The 17,155-nt window shown below is 44.8% G+C and overlaps 1 protein-coding gene across 4 annotated transcripts; it reads right to left on the reverse strand.

Moving 5' to 3' along the window:
- Window positions 1–12,052: 12,052 nt before the first annotated feature.
- Window positions 12,053–15,888, reverse strand: IDI1 (isopentenyl-diphosphate delta isomerase 1). 4 transcript variants are annotated; one of them, XM_027073306.2, is made up of 5 exons: window positions 15,477–15,888; window positions 14,957–15,129; window positions 14,436–14,528; window positions 13,429–13,559; window positions 12,053–12,672 (listed from the first exon to the last, which is right to left on the reverse strand). In XM_027073306.2, the coding sequence occupies exons 1-5, from the start codon at window positions 15,605–15,607 to the stop codon at window positions 12,355–12,357; spliced, it is 846 nt and encodes a 281-aa protein (XP_026929107.1). In that variant the 5' UTR covers window positions 15,608–15,888; the 3' UTR covers window positions 12,053–12,354. The 4 variants fall into 4 exon arrangements, with proteins under 4 accessions (XP_026929107.1, XP_026929109.1, XP_026929108.1 ...); XM_027073308.2 differs by having other exon boundaries at window positions 15,366–15,520; XM_027073307.2 differs by having other exon boundaries at window positions 15,356–15,513.
- Between the last annotated feature and the right edge of the window lie 1,267 nt (window positions 15,889–17,155).

A 17,155-nucleotide genomic window follows, 5' to 3' on the forward strand; every position in this document is an offset into this window, starting at 1 on the left:
AACAAAAAGATAGGTGGGATGATGTCAAATCTCTGTGCTTCAAAGGAAATAACAGTGAAAAGATAGCTTTAGGAAATGGGAGAAAACATTTGCAAGTATTTATCTTATAAAATTAATATCCAGAACATTTAAATTTTTTTTTCAACGTTTTATTTATTTTTGGGACAGAGAGAGACAGTGCATGAACGGGGGAGGGGCAGAGAGAGAGGGAGACACAGAATCGGAAACAGGCTCCAGGCTCTGAGCCATCAGCCCAGAGTCCGATGCGGGGCTCGAACTCATGGACCGCGAGATCGTGACCTGGCTGAAGTCGGACGCTTAACCGACTACGCCACCCAGGTGCCCCAATATCCAGAACATTTAAGAGACTCCTACAACCAACTACAACTATCTGATTAAAAAATGGGCAGAAGGGGTGCCTGGGTGGCTCAGTCAGTTAAGTATCTGACTCTTAATCTTGGCTCAGGTCACGATCTCAGGTCCTGAGTTCAAGCCCTGCATTGAGCTCCATGCTGGGCATGGAGCCTACTTAAGGAAAAAAAGGTGTACCAAAAACCGTAAAATACCTAGGAAGAAACCTAACCAAAGAGGTGAAAAGTCTATACACTGAAAACTATAGAAAACTTATGAAAGAAATTGAAGAAGACACAAAAAAATGGGAAAACATTCCATGTTCATGGATTGGAAGAACAAATATCATTAAAATGTCCATACTACCCAAAGCAATCTACATATTCAATGCAATCTCTATCAAAATAACACCATTCTTCACAGAGGTAGAAAAAGCAATTCTAACGTTTGTATAGCAACAGAAAAGACCCCGAATAGCCAAAACAATCCTGAAAAAGAAAACCAAAGCTGGAAGCATCACAATTCCAGACTTTAAAAGTATTAAAAAGCTGTAATCATCAAGACAGTATGGTACTGGCACAAGAACAGACACTCAGATCAATGGGACAAAATAGAGAACCCAGAAATGGACCTACAAACATATGGCCAAGTAATCTTTGACAAAGCAGGAAAGATAATCGAATGGACAAAGACCATTTCTTCAGCAAATGGTGTTAAGAAAACTGGACAGCAATGTGCAGAAGAATGAAACTGGACCACATTCTTACAACATATACAAAAATAAACTCAAAATGGATGAAAAACCTAAAGGTGAGACAGGAAGCCAATTCCTAGAGGGGAAAACAGGACCTCGGCTGTAGCAACTTCTTATTTGACATGTCTCCAGAGGCAAGGGAAACAAAAACAAAAATGAACTACTGGGACCTCATCAAGATAAAAGGCTTCTACACAGGAAAGGAAACAATCAACAAACTAAAAGGCAACCAACAGAATGGGAGAAGATATTTGCAAATTACATATCAGATAAAGGGTTAGTATTCAAAATGTGTAAAGAACTTACCAAACTCACCCAAAAAAACAATCCAGTGAAGAAATGGGCAGAAGACATGAATAGACATTTTTCCAAAGAAGACATCCAGATGGCCAAAAGACACATGAAAAGATGCTCGACATCACTCATCATCAGGGAAATACATACAAATCAAAACCACAAGGAGATATCACCTCATACCTGACAGAATGGCTAAAATTAACAACTCCAGCAACAACAGATGTTGGTGAGGATGTGGAGAAAGGGGAACTCTTTTGCCCTACTGGTGGGAATGCAAACTAGTGCCACCATTCTGGAGAACAGTATGATGGTTCCTCAAAAAGTTAAAAACAGAACTACCCTACAACCCAGCAATTGCACTACTAGGAATTTGTCCAAAGGATACAAAAATGGTGATTCAAAGGCACATGCACCCTAATGTTTATAGCAGAATAATCAACAATAGCCAAATTATGGAAAGAGCCTAAATGTGCATCAACTGATGAATGGATAAACACGTGTGTGTGTGTACACACACAATGGAATACTACTAGGCGGTCAAAAAATGTAATCTTGCCATTTGCAACAACGTGGATGGAACTAGAGTGTATTATGCTAAGCAAAACTAGTCAGAGAAAGACATACATGATTTCACTCGTGTGGAATTTAAGAAACAAAACAGATGAACATAGGGGAAGGGAAGGAAAAATATAAACAGGAAGACAAACCATAAGAGACTCTTAAACACAGAGAACAAACAGGGTTGCTGGTGGGGTGCTGGGTTAGGGGATGGACTAAAGGGGTGATGGGTATTAAGGAGGGCACTTGCTGGGAGGAGCACTGGCTGTCCTATGTTAGCGATGAACCACTAAATTCTGTTCTTGAAATCGTTACTACACTGTATGTTAACTAACTTGGATTTAAAAAAGGAAAAAAAAAGGTGGGACCCCTGGGTGGCTCAGTCAGTTGAGCATCCAGCTTTGGCTCAGGTCATGATCTCATGGTTCATGAGTTCAAGCCCTGCATCGGGCTCTCTGCTGTCACTGTGGAGCCTGCTTCAGATCCTCTGTTCTACTCTCTCTACTTCCTGGCTCATGCTCTCTTTCAAAAATAAACAAACAAACAAAAAAGGCAGAAAACTTGGAACAGTTATCCAAAGAAGATACACAAATAACCAACCAGGCACATGAGAAGATGCAGAAAATCAGTACTATAGAGAAATCCACTACAAGTTCACTCCCACTAGGACAGACACTCGAGAAATAGCAGGTGCTGGCAAGGTTGTGGAGGAAAGGAGCCCTTGTGCACCGTTGGTGGGAATGCAGACTGGTGCAACCGCTCTAGAAAACAGTATGGAGGCTCCTCAAAAGTTAGAATCATCATGAGCCAGCAACCTCACTTCTAGATATAAACCCAAAGGAATTTGAAGTAGGATCCCGAAGAGGTATGCAACCTCATGTCTCTTGCAGAATTACAGTAGCCGCTAGCAGAAAGCAGAAGTCCATGGGTGGATGGATGGATGGATGGATGGATGGATGGATGGATGGATGGACGGACGGATACAGGAAATAGCAAATGCACACAGAGGAGTATTGTGCAGCCTTTAAAAGATAGGAAGCCCTAACACATGTGAAGTATGGATGGACTATGAGGACCCTGCCAAGTGAGAGGAGCCATTTGCAAAAGGACAAAATGCCTGGAGTCCACCTTGAAGTACCCAAAGTAGTCAAAATCCTAGCAAGAGGGAATTGAAGAGTGGGAACCAGGGGAGGAGGAGATATTAGTGCTTACTGGGTACAGAGTTTCAGTTTTGCAAGATGTAAAGGTTCTAGAGGTTTGTTGGACACCAATGTGAATATACTTAACTGGTATTACACAATTAAAAATGGATTAATATGGTATATTTAATGTTTAAGGGTTTTTTACCATTAAAAAAGCAAAAACTCCCAGCAAAGAAAAACACTGGACCAGGTGTCTTCACTGGTGAATTCTACCAAATATGTAAAAGAACAGCTAACACCAGTCCTTAAACTTTTCCCCCAAAATGAAGAGGAGGATATACATCCTAACTCTTTGCATGAGGCCAGTATTGCCCTGACATCAAGGCCAGACAGAGACACCACAAGAAAACTGGAGACCAATATTCCTCATGAATATTGACACAAAAGTCCTCTACAAAAGGCTAGCCAACCACATTGCAAGGTGACCAGCACATTGTAAGGATGATGCAGCACGATCATATGAAGTTCCTAAGAGTCAAGGATGGGTCCACCTGCAGAAGTGACTGATGTAGCCCATTAACATGATGAAACACAAGAACCACATGACCCTCTCAGTCGCTGCAGGAAGAGCATTTGACAAAATTCATTACCCTTTCACGGTAAAAGCACTCAAACTAAGTATAAAAAAGGAAACTACTTCAGCGTAATAAACACCATCTCTGGAAAACCCCAGCCAACATGCTCTTGCAAAAGACTGAAACTTTCTCTGAGATCAGGAGCAAGCAAGCACACCCTCTCTGGCCACTCCTATTCAACAGTGCTGAAGTCCTAGCCAAAGCAGGTAGGCGAGAAAAAGGCATATAAATTGGGAAGGAAAAATTAAATCATCTCTGTTCACAGACAATACAATTTTACATGTAGGGAACCCTAAGTATTTTGTACACACACAAAAAAAAACTCTCAGCAAATTTTGCAGGATATAAAATCAAGCTACAAAAATCAGTTATGTTTTAGGGGTGCCTGGGCGGCTCAGTCAGTTTAACATGCAACTCTTGATTTTGGCTCAGGTCATGATCTCATGGTTTGTGAGGTTGAGACCCACGTCGGGCTCTGCACTGGCAATGCGGAGCCTGCTTGGGATTCTCTGTCTCTCTCCCTCGTTTTCTGCCCCTCCTCCACTTTCTCTCTCAAAACAAAATAACAAAAATTTTTGAAAAATCAGGTTTTCTTTTAATGTTTGTTTATTTTGAGAGAGAGAGGAGGGGCAGAGAGACAGAATCCTAAGCAGGCTCCACACTGTCAGCACAGAGCCCGATGAAGGGCTTGATCTCACAAATCACAAGATCATGACCTCAGCTAAAATCAAGAGTCGGACAATCAACTGACTGAACCACCCAGGCGCCTGCAAGATCAGTTATGTTTCTATACACTAACAATGAACAACCCAGAAACTAAATTAAAATAATTCCATTTACAATAGCATGAAAAAAAATAAAATTTTTTTTTTAGGAATTAACCGAGGAGGTGAAAGATGTGTACACAGAAAATCATAAAACATTGCTGAAAGAAATGCAAAGGCAAACTTGGAAAGACCTCTTGCGTTCCTGTGCCGGAGGACATGATGTCACCCGCAGTGGTAGACAGATTGAGTGCAGCCCTTACCAAAATCCCAGCCATGCTTTTATAGAAATAAAAAGTCCATCCTAAAGTTCATATGGAATCTCAAGGAATAGCCGTGATAATCTTGAAAAAGAATAAAAGTGGAGGACTCACACTTGTTGAGTGCACAACTTGCCGCAAGGCTACAACAATCAAAGGGGTACGGGACTGGCCGGAGGTGGCCGTGGATGCCAGCTGGGCAGAAAAGCCCGGGCAGCCTTAAGGACGGTGTCGTGTGGCGTGCCGGGAGCTTCCTCTGTTGGAGTAAGGGTTCTACAGACAACTGGAAATCTGGAGAAAGACAACAGGAATGGAGATAGTAAATTACAGTCACTCCATCTGGAGGCAGCCCAAGGAGAGGGGCGGTTCACCACAGCTGCAATTTTCAAAGACCTCTGGCGGGGCGAGAATTGGCCCTCTGGTCCAGGCCTTGCAGCCTCAGAGAAGCGCTCTGCGGTCACCTGGGGCCCAAGCCCCTGCCTCGCCGGAGGGAGCCTGAGTCCCCCGCCCAGCCAGCTGCACACCTGCGAGTCTGGTTGTCTGGGTGACACGGTTCCTGTCCCTGGCTCCTATAAGCACCCTCCATGCTGGCTGCAGGCTGCCTACTTGGGAACTCTGCCCTCGCCTAGAAAATCTGACATTACCTTTATTTGTGCTGAACTTCTGTCCCTGTTCCAACCTCTGCCTCAGACTTCTCCCACAGTTATCAAAAAGAAATTAAATCTTATTAATTCATTTAACAACGTAACCCTAACTTAAAGCATACCCTCAAGATCCTTTTTCTGCTTGACGCTCTCAGAACTTGGGGTTTCAGCCTCTTACCCTCTGTTTTGTGTGTGTGGTAAAATACACATAAAACCCACCGTTTCCAAATGTATGTGCAGAGGCACGAAGAACATTCACGTGCTTGTGCAGCCATCAGCGCCATGCGTGTGTTCCGTGAGTTCCGCGTGAGTTAAGACATTCTCACATTGGCAGGTTAAGCCAAAATACATGCTGATCTTCTCAAGTCCAGGACAGTGGTGGAATTTGTTCACCTCATGGATTAGCATGGAATGAAGACCAGGAAAGGCAGGACTGGGACTTCGATATTGGATTGCATGTAGTTACCCCTAGACTCCAGCTGGGGTGCAGCTGAACTGTTTGGAAAGCTGGATCATTTCAGGTCTTGCTTTCAGGATGTGTTGGGTGAGACCAAGCAGTCCTAAATCCAGGCGAACTCTTCCACCAAGACAGGACACTTGTGAGTATCTGCCCGTTGCTGGGGACCATGAGGCTTTCTGTTCTGGCTGGCAGATCGAGGCGCTCTTCAGGGTCCCCGGGGGTGCTGGGCACTGTTGCCTCCAATCTTCTGCTTGGTTTTTTTCCCCCTTACGCGTGGGGGGACCCATCCTTAGCCGTAGTCTTGAGGAGTGACTACTGGCACATAGCCAGGTTCTTTCCAGCGGCCCAAGTTATGACGTAGAATGGGTGAACGTGTTATAATTTGCACTTCGCTATGATGGAAAACTTACAGCACACCAACATTTCTGATTTCCATTGTTCACGGGCTTTTGGCAATCCCTGGAAAGCATCATCTGTGCCCAAGTGGAGTGTGAAGATAAAACAGGCTTCAGGAATCATTACCACTGTTTGGGTCTCCTTTTTTGTTTTGTTCTCTTTAATTTTAAGCTTGCCTTATTCCAAAAAGGATTTTAGAAAATATGTGGGAATTACAGAATCAAAGATTCCAGTGATCCCCCAGTACAAGTGCCTCCAGAAGGCATTTGTCTAAAGGAGAAGGTTTGGACACCATTAAAGCAGGGACAGACAGGAAAGGCATGAAACACCACCCTTAAATCCAGGGTCACAGGGACCCACAGAAGCACCGTGTTCTCTTTGAAACCTGGCAGGGGAGCTGAGTAGCTCCTGGAGCCCCTCCGTATATGGCGGCTTCAGTGTGAGTGTGCAGGCATGCCTGCACCTGCTTGTACTCTCTGAGTGAGGACTTTTCCAAATACTGAAATAACTGGCTGGTTAAGAAAACCACACGCAGCCTTCCCTTAATCCACCAAGGAGGGTGGTGAAATGTATACTTGCCTCACAGCTCAGTGTAAAATTAAGAATAGAAATGATAGGGGTGCCTGCGTGGCTCAATCAATTAAGCATCTGACTCTTGGTTTGGGCTCAGGTCGTGATCTCACGGTTTGTGGGATTGAGCCCCACATCAGGCTCTGTGCTGCTGGTGTCAAGCCTGCTTGGGATTTTCTCTCTCTTTCTCTGCCCCTCCCCACCTCTCAAAATAAATAAACTTAAAACAAAAGTAGAAATCACAGGCTTGGATTTTAATGCTGGATGACATATATTTAATACTCCATTATAGCTGATAATGCCATTAAACCCCTATGTGCAATATTACAGAATGTCAGAGAAGAAGAGAATCTTAGAGTGCATTTTGAAAAAGAACACGCTGTTCCGGGGTCCCTGGGGGCTCAGTCAGTTAAGTGTCCGACTCTTGATTTCAACTCAGGTCATGATCTCATGGTTGTGAGATTGAGCCCCATGTTGGGCTCTGCTGACAGTATGTATATGTGTGTGTGTATAAATACACACACATGAAATGGAATATTACTCAGATATTAAAAAAGAATACAATTTGCAACAACCTGGACAGAACTTGAGGACATTGGGCTAAGTTTAAAAAAAGCCACACAGAGAAAGACAAATACTGTGTGATCTCACTTATCTGTGGACTCTAAATAAACACCACGCTCATAGATACCAAGAACAGATCGGTGGTTGCCAGAGGCAGAGGGTGTGGTGTGGGTGATATCCTGGGGATGCCATGGACAGCATGGTGACCATAGCTAGTAATGCTGTATTGTATGTTTGAAAGTTGCTAAGAGAGTAAATCTTAGAAGTTGTCATATATTTGACAGACTTGATTTTAAAAGCACTCTTATTTTGTGCTTTTAATTTGTCCTTGTATATATTTATCGCTGTCCTGCTTGCCTTCTTTTGAAATATTTTGTATCTTACATTAGTCCCTCTACTGATTTGAAAGTAATACAAAGGGTACTTGTTACTCTAGAAATTAGGATATATATATATATATATCTCCTTACAAAACTCTAATGTTAATAAAATTAGCCTCCACATTAGATCCCACATTTCTCCATCTGAATTTATATGTAGTTGAACTCTATCCAGATCAGGAGGCCTTTAAGGCAAATTATTTCCCAGATTAAATAAAATCATCTCTAGTTTAACAATTTAAAAAGAAACGCAGCCCATATACATTAATATGGCCTCTTTTTTAAAGACAACCAGATCAGGGTTTTTTTTGTTTTTTTTTTAAATGTTTGTTTATTTTGAGAGACACAGCATGAGCAGGGGAAGGGCAGACAGGGAGACACAGAATCTGAAGCAGAGTCAAGGCGCTGAGCTGTCAGCACAGAGCTTGATGCGGAGCTTGAATCCACAAACCATGAGATCATAACCTGAGCCAAAGTCAGTCGCTTCACTGACAGAACCACCCAGGTGCCCCTGGCCTCTCAATTTAAAAACAAATCAAAGGTGCCCTGGGTGGATCCATTGGTTAAGTGTCTCACTCTTGGTTTTGGCTCAGGTCATGATCTCGAGATTTGTGAGTCAGTGCGTGGGTCTGCACTGACCGCATGGAGCCTGCTTGGGATTCTCTCTCTCCCTATCTCTCTGCCCCGCCCCCATGCATGCATGCCCTCTTTCTCTCTCTCTCAAAATAAATCAACCTAGGGGTGCCTGGGTGGCTCAGTTAACTAGTTAAGCATCCGACTCTTGGTTTCGGCCTGGGTCACGATCTCATGATTCGTGGGTTTGAGCCCCACGTCGGGCTCTGTGCTGATGACGCAGAGCCTGCTTTGGATTCTGTCTCCTCTCTCTGCCCCTCTGTGATATCTATGATAAATTGTAAGTGTTTCAGCACACATGCCTGTGGCAAACTTCACAGTTGACAAATCTGTCAAGGGTATATGGGGACTTGTTATATTGTCCTTGCAATTTTTCAGGTTTGAAATTTGAAAATAGTTGGAAGAAATAATAAGCCCCTGCCATCACAGAACTCACATCCCTGGTGGACAAGTAAATTACATGCTGTATATTACAGGGTGGTAAGTGATAGAAAAACCAGGAAAGGAGGGTAATGGTCAGATTAGGCATCACTGATGTGGCCAATATTGAGTGGTTTTGAACAATGGTGAGTCATGGATATGTCTGGAAACAAATTTTCTCAGGAAGAAGTTGTTTAAAGATGTTAAGTGAGAGCAGGAGCAGTGAGAGGGCCTCAGGGCCTGCGCAGAGCTGGCTGCAAGGGGAGTTGTGAGAACAGTGGTGCCAGGCATGTCATGGGCGGGGTGGGGGGCAACCACTGACGGGTTTCCTCTGCTGCATGCTGAGCAAGTGTCAAAGGGCACACTCCCTGGCTGCTGTGTTGGGAACAGGTATCAGGAGGCAAGAGCAGAACCAGGCCAGTCAGGACGCAGTCCAGGACCGTCTTACTTAAAATCTTTAAAATAAATACATAGAATTGTCACAGAGACAGCGGGCCATCTCAGTATGAAATAGAATTCCATAGAGATTTAAATTTGGGAGTCTAAAGCATGTAGATTAAAGGTAAGTATGCAAAACATAGTTCTTTGTATATTTAAATGCGCACAAATCCAGTCTCAAGTTCACTCGGTGAAAGTTTGGAGAGAAGTCCAGGAAGGATCCAGCTGAAGAGTGGGGAAGAGGTGCTCTGAAATACTACAAACACCCCATGGGTCCCCCATTCCCTGGGAAGGTCCCCCAGATTGGAATGAAATTGTCCAGCAAGTGTGCTCTTGAGAGCAGATGGGAGGACAGTTTCCCCCTGAGAATTATGTGAGGTGCAGCCCAGGGACTTGCTGACAGGCCTCTGAGCTCCCAAAGCCACTTGACTTGTCATCTGTGCCTGTCCACTCTGTGGGGACCAAGCAGGAGAATAACACGTGCTCCCACCCTAGTGTCTCGTTTTTTGCTCTTGTTCTCTGGCCAATATTGGTTTGAGGGCAGAACAATCAATTTTATAGAAGACTACTTCTGACCCTTAAAGGGGCTGTCGGTTATATATTTTGGAGACTGTGGACTTTAAAGTTTAGGATAAAAATTTAAAAATGTCTCAGGGCAGCTGGCTCAGTCGGTTGAGCATGTGACTTCGGGTCAGGTCATGATCTTGCGGTCCATGGGGTTGAACCCTGTGTTGGGCTGTGCTGACAGTGCGGAGCCTGCTTGGGGTTCTCTCTCCCTCTCTCTCTGCCCCTTCCCTGCTCGTTTTCTCTCTCTCAAAATAGATAAATGAAAACTTCTTACAAATGTTTTTTTTAAATTTAAGTTTCATTGGCTTTAAAAACCTGAGAGTTGTAAGGAGTCCATCAGGTCAAAGAACATTCATACTTCTGTGTTTCAGAGAACAGCAGCAATGTCTACCACTTGCTGAGCATTTACAGAATGTTCAGATCTACTGTCCAATACAGCCATCACGAGCCACTGTAGCTACTGAGTTACTTACCCATGGCTGGCAGCCTAAAACTTGCCAGAGAACTAAAGAACTAGAAATCATAAATGCATTTTGAAGCTATACGACATTTATCATATTTAAGCTACCTAAGTGGGTTAATCTATTATGGCATTAAAATTTTAACCAACCAGACAACAATATCAAAATGTAATTCTTTTTGTTTTTCAATAAAATTAATACTTGCCACATGGTCTTGCCTGAAGTTTTAAGTTAACTGTTCAGGGTTAACACGAAATGGATTTTTCTACTGAATTTATAAAATATTTAGCTTTGTGGGGCACCTGGGTAGCTCAGTTGGTTGTGTCAGGTCATGATCTCACGGTTCATGGGTTCGAACCCCATGTTGGGCTCTGTGCTGACAACTTGGAGCCTGCTTCAGATTCTGTGTCTCCCTCTCTCTCTGTTTCTCCCCAACTTGCTCGCTCGCTCTCTCTCAAAAATAAATAAATATTAAAAAATATATATTTAACTTTAATAATTTTTCATCTTTTTCATTATTATTACACAGCATTTGATAAGACAGCCGTCTTAAGATACCAAATCTGAGAAATCTATGGCAAGAGTTTTAGAAAGTGCATTAAAGTACAATTTAATATTAATTTATACATATTCTATAACCCAAATCTATTTAACATGGACATTAGTCTATGAATTTTTCCCCCTATAATATGGCCTGACTCTGTAGAACAGTGGCTTTCAACTGGGGGAAACTGTCCTCCAGGAGACAGTGGCATCTGGTGTCATTGTGACTGTCACGGGCAGGGGTGTTAATAGCTTTTAGTGGGTAGAACCCAGGGATGCTGCTAAACATCCTCTGACACACAGGATGAACCCTCACAACGAAGAATTATCCAACACAAATGTCAAGTGTCAAAGTTAAGATACCCTGTAGAGTACAGACAGGATGTCTTAGAGTATAGGATGTCTGATCTGACCCAATTTCTCCTTTACAGAGAGCCTGTCCACTCCAATTCTACAAACTCTACTTCCAATGTGGGCCTTGAACTTATGACTCTGAGATCAAGAGTTGTATGCTTGACTAATTGCAGGGGTACCTGCAACCCTGTCCACTGTAATTCTGAAAGCACACTTAAAAAAAATTTTTTTTATTAATATAATTTGTCAAATTGGCTTACATACAGCACCCAATGCTCATCCCAACAAGTGCCCTCCTCACTGCCCATCACCCATTCACAACCCCCACCCCCTGCATCCACCCTTAGTTTGTTCTCTGTATTTAAGAGTCTCTTGTGGTTTGCCCCTTCCCTCCCCCTTCCCTTCCCCCATGGTCTTCTGCTAAGTTTCTCAAGTTCCACATATGAGTGAAAACATATGGTATCTGTCCTTCTCTGACTTATTTCACTCAGCATAATACCTTCCAGTTCCATCCATGTTACTGCAAATGGCAGGATTTCATCTGAAAGCATAGTTGTAACCAATATCATTACCAAAAGCAATGTTCAACTTTAAGTATCAAAATACTTTCAGAATGATTAATCCCTAAAATCAACTTAGAGTGACAAAAATCAGGACATATACCATTTTATTTCCCTTGAACCTGCTCTACTAGTTAAATCTGCTCACACAGAATGTTAACTTGGACTGTTTTGAAGTAGCTAAGCAAAGAGTTCCCACTGTACATTTTTGCAGACTATGGTAAAAATTTAATGATTTATAATGCATTTGGCAAAGAGCAAAGTGCTCTCAAGTGTGCTGACAATGTTTATCACAACATACGAAAACTGAAGAGCTTCATTTATTTGTTCGAGTATGTTAGCACTGTGATTAGACAAGTTAAATTGCCGTTTTTTTACGATAGCCTCTCATAAATGTCTTTTACAAATAGCAATGCACACATATGGGGGATGTAATATAAAATCAAAAAGTTGGTTGTATTTTTCCACACAAATACTGATTGTAAAGTATCAGTGTTCCAAGTGAGAGTTCTTACGGGGAACCAAATTTTAAAAAATCATGTTAAGTTTACAAAGTAGAGAAATTTTTCAGTATTTTACTAACCCTTCATCTCCACCTGAAATTCACATTCGGTGTATTTTGTCATGGTCAAAAAACTGACTCAAATGATTTAAGTTATCCCACCACTTAAAGAGGAAAGCCTCCGCAACAATTTGAAACCATGGAGTTATCTTAATTTCACCACTGGCTGCTTTTTTCAGAAGTTCTTTTAGCTCTTCCTTTGTCACATAACAATAGCTCTTAATCTCATTGGGATCTGGATTCAAAGTTACATTCTTCTTCACAAACAAAATGTAATCAATTTCATGTTCCCCCCAGATACCATCTGATTGAGCCTTGTAGTGAATTCGTGTTAGATAATTAATTTCTTCTGGAGGAACCTAGGATGAAAATAAAATAACAGTTGATTTTATTGAAATAATTATATTAAAAAAAAAAAAGGCACAGTCACTCAAACCAGATGTGTGACATTCTCCTTCACACCTTAATAATACTTCTTGGGGAAAAAAGTACCATTTTAACTGGATGAGATATACTTTATTTACTCAGGTCTTATTTAAAGGTGACAATTCCAGGAAAGAAAAAGATGATTTCAATTTACAGAATGAGATTTGTAGTTCATATTCCTGAGTATTTCCATAAGAAACCAATTATCTTTGAACTCATCCGTTATAAAAGTAGCCAACTTTATTTTTTTTTTTAACTTTATTTATTCTGAAAGAAGAGAGTGCATGCAAGTGGGGGAGGAGCAGAGAGAGAATCCCAAGCGGGCTTTGAGCTGTCAGCGTGGAACCCGATTCGGGACTCAAACTGACCAACTGCAAGATCATGTACTGAGACCAAATCAAGAGCCAGATACTTAACCCACTGAGCCACCCAGGTGACTCCATTAATAAACTTTACATACTGGTTAACGGATGAATGTACTTCAACACTGAGCTAAATTCTGACAAGGAATATGAGGAAATCAAAAATTTAAATAATTTGTAATGAAGGTGCTTTCTAGGGCCAGTAACTCACAAGTTCACAAAGCAGAGAACTACCTTAAATTTAAAACTTTATTAAAAATGTTTTAACGTATTTCAATTTTCTAAACAAGATTTCAGCTTGTATGGTAGTGCAGTAAAATTGGTTACCTCTTCCATGGGGATCCCTAATTCAGCCTTTAAACGCCTCTGTGCTGCTCGCCTTACTCCAATTGCATCATTTTCTTCGAGCTCTCCTGGATTACTTAATGGATGACTACAACAAGTATTGGTAAAATAACCTGGAACATATTAACATAGATGTAGGTTAACTTTCTTCCAAGTAAATCTAAAAGATCAAGAAAATTTATAAGAGTTTTAAAAACAACAGAAAATCAAGTGGCTGAGATTTTCTAAATAAGTTATCATGAGCTATCAGCAATCATTTTGTGAAACAGACATGTTTAGGTAAGTTCTTTATTAATGTCTTCTTAACCAGAAAGATCAAAGTGTATAAATACAAACTTAAAATACATATAATAAAAATATATACTAAGGGGTGCCTGGGTCGCTCAGTTAAGCATCCAACTCTTGATTTCAGCTCAGGTCATGACCTGACCATTTGTGAGATGGAGTCCACGCTGACAGTTTGGAGCCCGCTTGGGATTCTCTCTCTCCATCTCTCTGCCCCTCCCCCACATGCACATTCTCTCAAACTTAAAAATTTTTTTTTAACATTTATTTATTTTTGAGACAGAGAGAGACAGAGCATGAACAGGGGAGGGTCAGAGAGAGGGAGACACAGAATCTGAAACAGGCTCCAGGCTCTGAGCCGTCAGCACAGAGCCCGATGCGGGGCTCGAACTCACAGCCCTCACGGACCGCGAGATCATGACCTGAGCCGAAGTCGGCCGCTTAACCGACTGAGCCACCCAGGCGCCCCTCAAACTTTAAAAAATATATATTAAAAGATGTATATGAATATACATACATATATATAACAATTTTTATCTCTATTTTTATTAGGTTGCAGTCAATACATAAGCTTCTTTTATGCAAAATATGAAGTTAAGTCTTTCACAGGGTTTCCCTTTGACCCAGGTTCCCGAAAATTCTGAGTGACAGAGTCAAGTGACAGTTCCCAAGAAAATACTGTACTTTATTAAAAGCACAGGCACCTGGAAAGGTGATTTTAGCATCTGATCTTTGTTGTAGCAGAAGCTTATTTTCAGTGTTGAACAAGAAGACACTAAAAGCTCGATGCAATAATCCTGAAAGCCAAAGAGAAGCAATTAATTTAGTTTGAAAATACCAGTCATTCGCCCCATTCTCAGCTTGGGATCCGGAATACTAGTAACTTGCTCCACTTTTGCTTTTTTCCATAGTTTCCTGCTATTTAGTGAGTTTGCACGACTATGACATCCCAGCCACCACGGTTAGAAGAAGGCGAGCAGGTGGCCAGATCTGGCCACGCTCCTGGTGGGGAAAACTGAGCTGCTCCTGGTCGGGAAAACTGAGCTCGGGGGCCCGTGGCTGTGCTGTGTGACAGCGGGGGCGGGGGGGGGGGGGGGGGGGGGGGACAGGTGCTCCCCTGCGGCCAGACCACAGGTGGCGCGCGACAGGGTTAGAAACCACACGTCCGGACCCGGAGAGCCGCCTGGGCCAGCCTGACCGAGGGGAGGGCGCTGGGACACAGCACCTTTCTCTATGTTCTCATTCAGGTGACAGTTCTTCTTGGTGTCGGCCCCAATCTTATTGTCATTCTCATCGATGAGGATGCACATCTCCGCCAGCAGCTGCACCTGCTGCTCGTCCAGGCCGTCGGTGTCTATCTCGGGCATGGTGGCGGTCCGTCGGACCTGGCCCGCGACCCTGGCGCAAACACAGGTCACCGACCCCTGCCGTCAGTCCACGTCCCCGGAGCGGCTCGTGGCCCCGCCGACGGCGCGCGGCGGGCCTTCCCCCTCCAAGCGGGCTCGCGGTCGTGCTCCCCTCCCCTCCCCCCGGGGGCTCCCGGCCCTCCTCCCCCTCTCCGGGCCCCACTGGTCAGCCTTCCGCAGCCCCTGCTGGACGGGCGGCTCCCGGGCCTTCCCTCAACTTTTACTCGCCACGGAAAGTCCCCAGGGAGAGCGGGAGCGGCTTCGCGCGGAGAACGTAGCGCGACGGGGCGGCGCGGTCCTCCTCGGTCCCCGGACCCCACAAGACCTCCGTCCGCCTACCTCCGACACCGGCTGCCGGGGAAAGCTCGCTCGGCCGGGCTCCCCTCCCGCAGGCTCCGCCCCCAGACTTGGGACCCGCCCCTCGGCGCCGGGCGCCCAACCATCAGCGCTCGCGCCAGGGCACGCCACATGCTCGCCAGCCAATCGCGCGCCGGCTGCGCCAGACGTCAGGGTCGCGCGATGGCGCGTGCAGGGCCTCTGGCCAGGTGACCTGGTTCCAATGCTGCCGGCGCTCTCCGACGGCCGCTGTGAGGAGCCCGCTGTGCTGCGGGGCAGTTTTAACGGCGGTGCCCCGAGATGGACGGCTGGGCGAGTGGCCCCGACCGCATCAGCCAGTCGGCGCGCCCCGGGCGCTGCGTCAGGGGCCCCTAGAAGTCAGAGGTCCCCGCACGTTCGCCCTCTGAGACGTCGTGACGTCTGTGCGCCTACTTCTGCGCAGTCACCTGACCTCCGGGACCGAGACTTCGGACGGCCTCCGCGGGTGGGGCGTCCTGCTTGCCGAGGACCGGCCAGAGCAAGGGTGGAAGGATTCCGCGGGAATGGGGACCGACGCGACGTCCCTGTTGGTGTTTTCGTCTGGCAGGCTGCGCGGCACACCCACCCCCGACGTCCCCACAACCCCGAAATCACACCCAGACACCCCCCCCATGTCACACCCCACACCCCCAACATCAGCCGAATCACACCCACACCCCACGTGTCCTCATCCCCACACATTCCCCCCCCATATCTCACCGCACAGCCCCCGCATGTCACACGCCCATCAAGCCCCCAAATCATACCCGCACCCCTGTGCCCTCATTCCCACGCAGTCCCCCCAGTCACACCCCCAACAGCCCCCAAATCACACCCAGCCTGCACGCACACCCCACGTGCCCTCATCCCCATGCATCCCCCCACATCACACCCCATTGCTCCCCTGTCACAACCCACACCCCCAACACCCCCTCAAATCACACCCAACCTACGCCCACACCCCCCCTGCCCTCACCCCCACACATTCCCCCCCGCATCACACCCCACAGACCCCCCCCACACACCCAACACCCCACCCCACCACTTACACCACACCCCCTCCACATCACACTGCCAGACTCCACATCCCCCCACGCACATCACACCCACACCACACACGCCACGCTATATACACCCCCACCTACACACATACCTTATTGCTGTCTTTGAAGGGTTTGTCTCCAATGAGGAATTTCTGTACATTCTCAAGTGTTTCTTTCCCCAAGAAAGGTCATTTAGCAAAGTTGATGAGGTCAAGGCAGGTTAAGGGACATTCTGCACTTGGATAGGGTTAATTTGCCATTCAATGGTAAAATCTGTTGATGTGTTAACTGTTAAAATTTTATCTGTTAAAATTTTTAAATTATTAAAATGACCAAATTTGCCATCAGGTGACAATCATTCACTTACTCAAATAAATTGAATAAAGCATGGTTATATATTAGGAGTATTAAAAAACTATTAGAGTGCACAAGGGAGAGGGGCAGGGGCAAGAGAAAATATGAAGCAGGCTCCATGCTCAGTGCAGAGCACAAGGCGCGGCTCGATTCCACGACCCTGGGTTCATGACCTGAGCCAAAATCAAGAATCAGATACTCAACAGGCTGAGCCACCCAGGCACCCCAGGAGTATCATAATTCAGATTACATGTGAAATTATTTTCC

Source organism: Acinonyx jubatus, chromosome B4 (assembly GCF_027475565.1).
Source record: "Acinonyx jubatus isolate Ajub_Pintada_27869175 chromosome B4, VMU_Ajub_asm_v1.0, whole genome shotgun sequence".
NCBI classification, from domain to species: Eukaryota; Metazoa; Chordata; class Mammalia; order Carnivora; family Felidae; genus Acinonyx; species Acinonyx jubatus.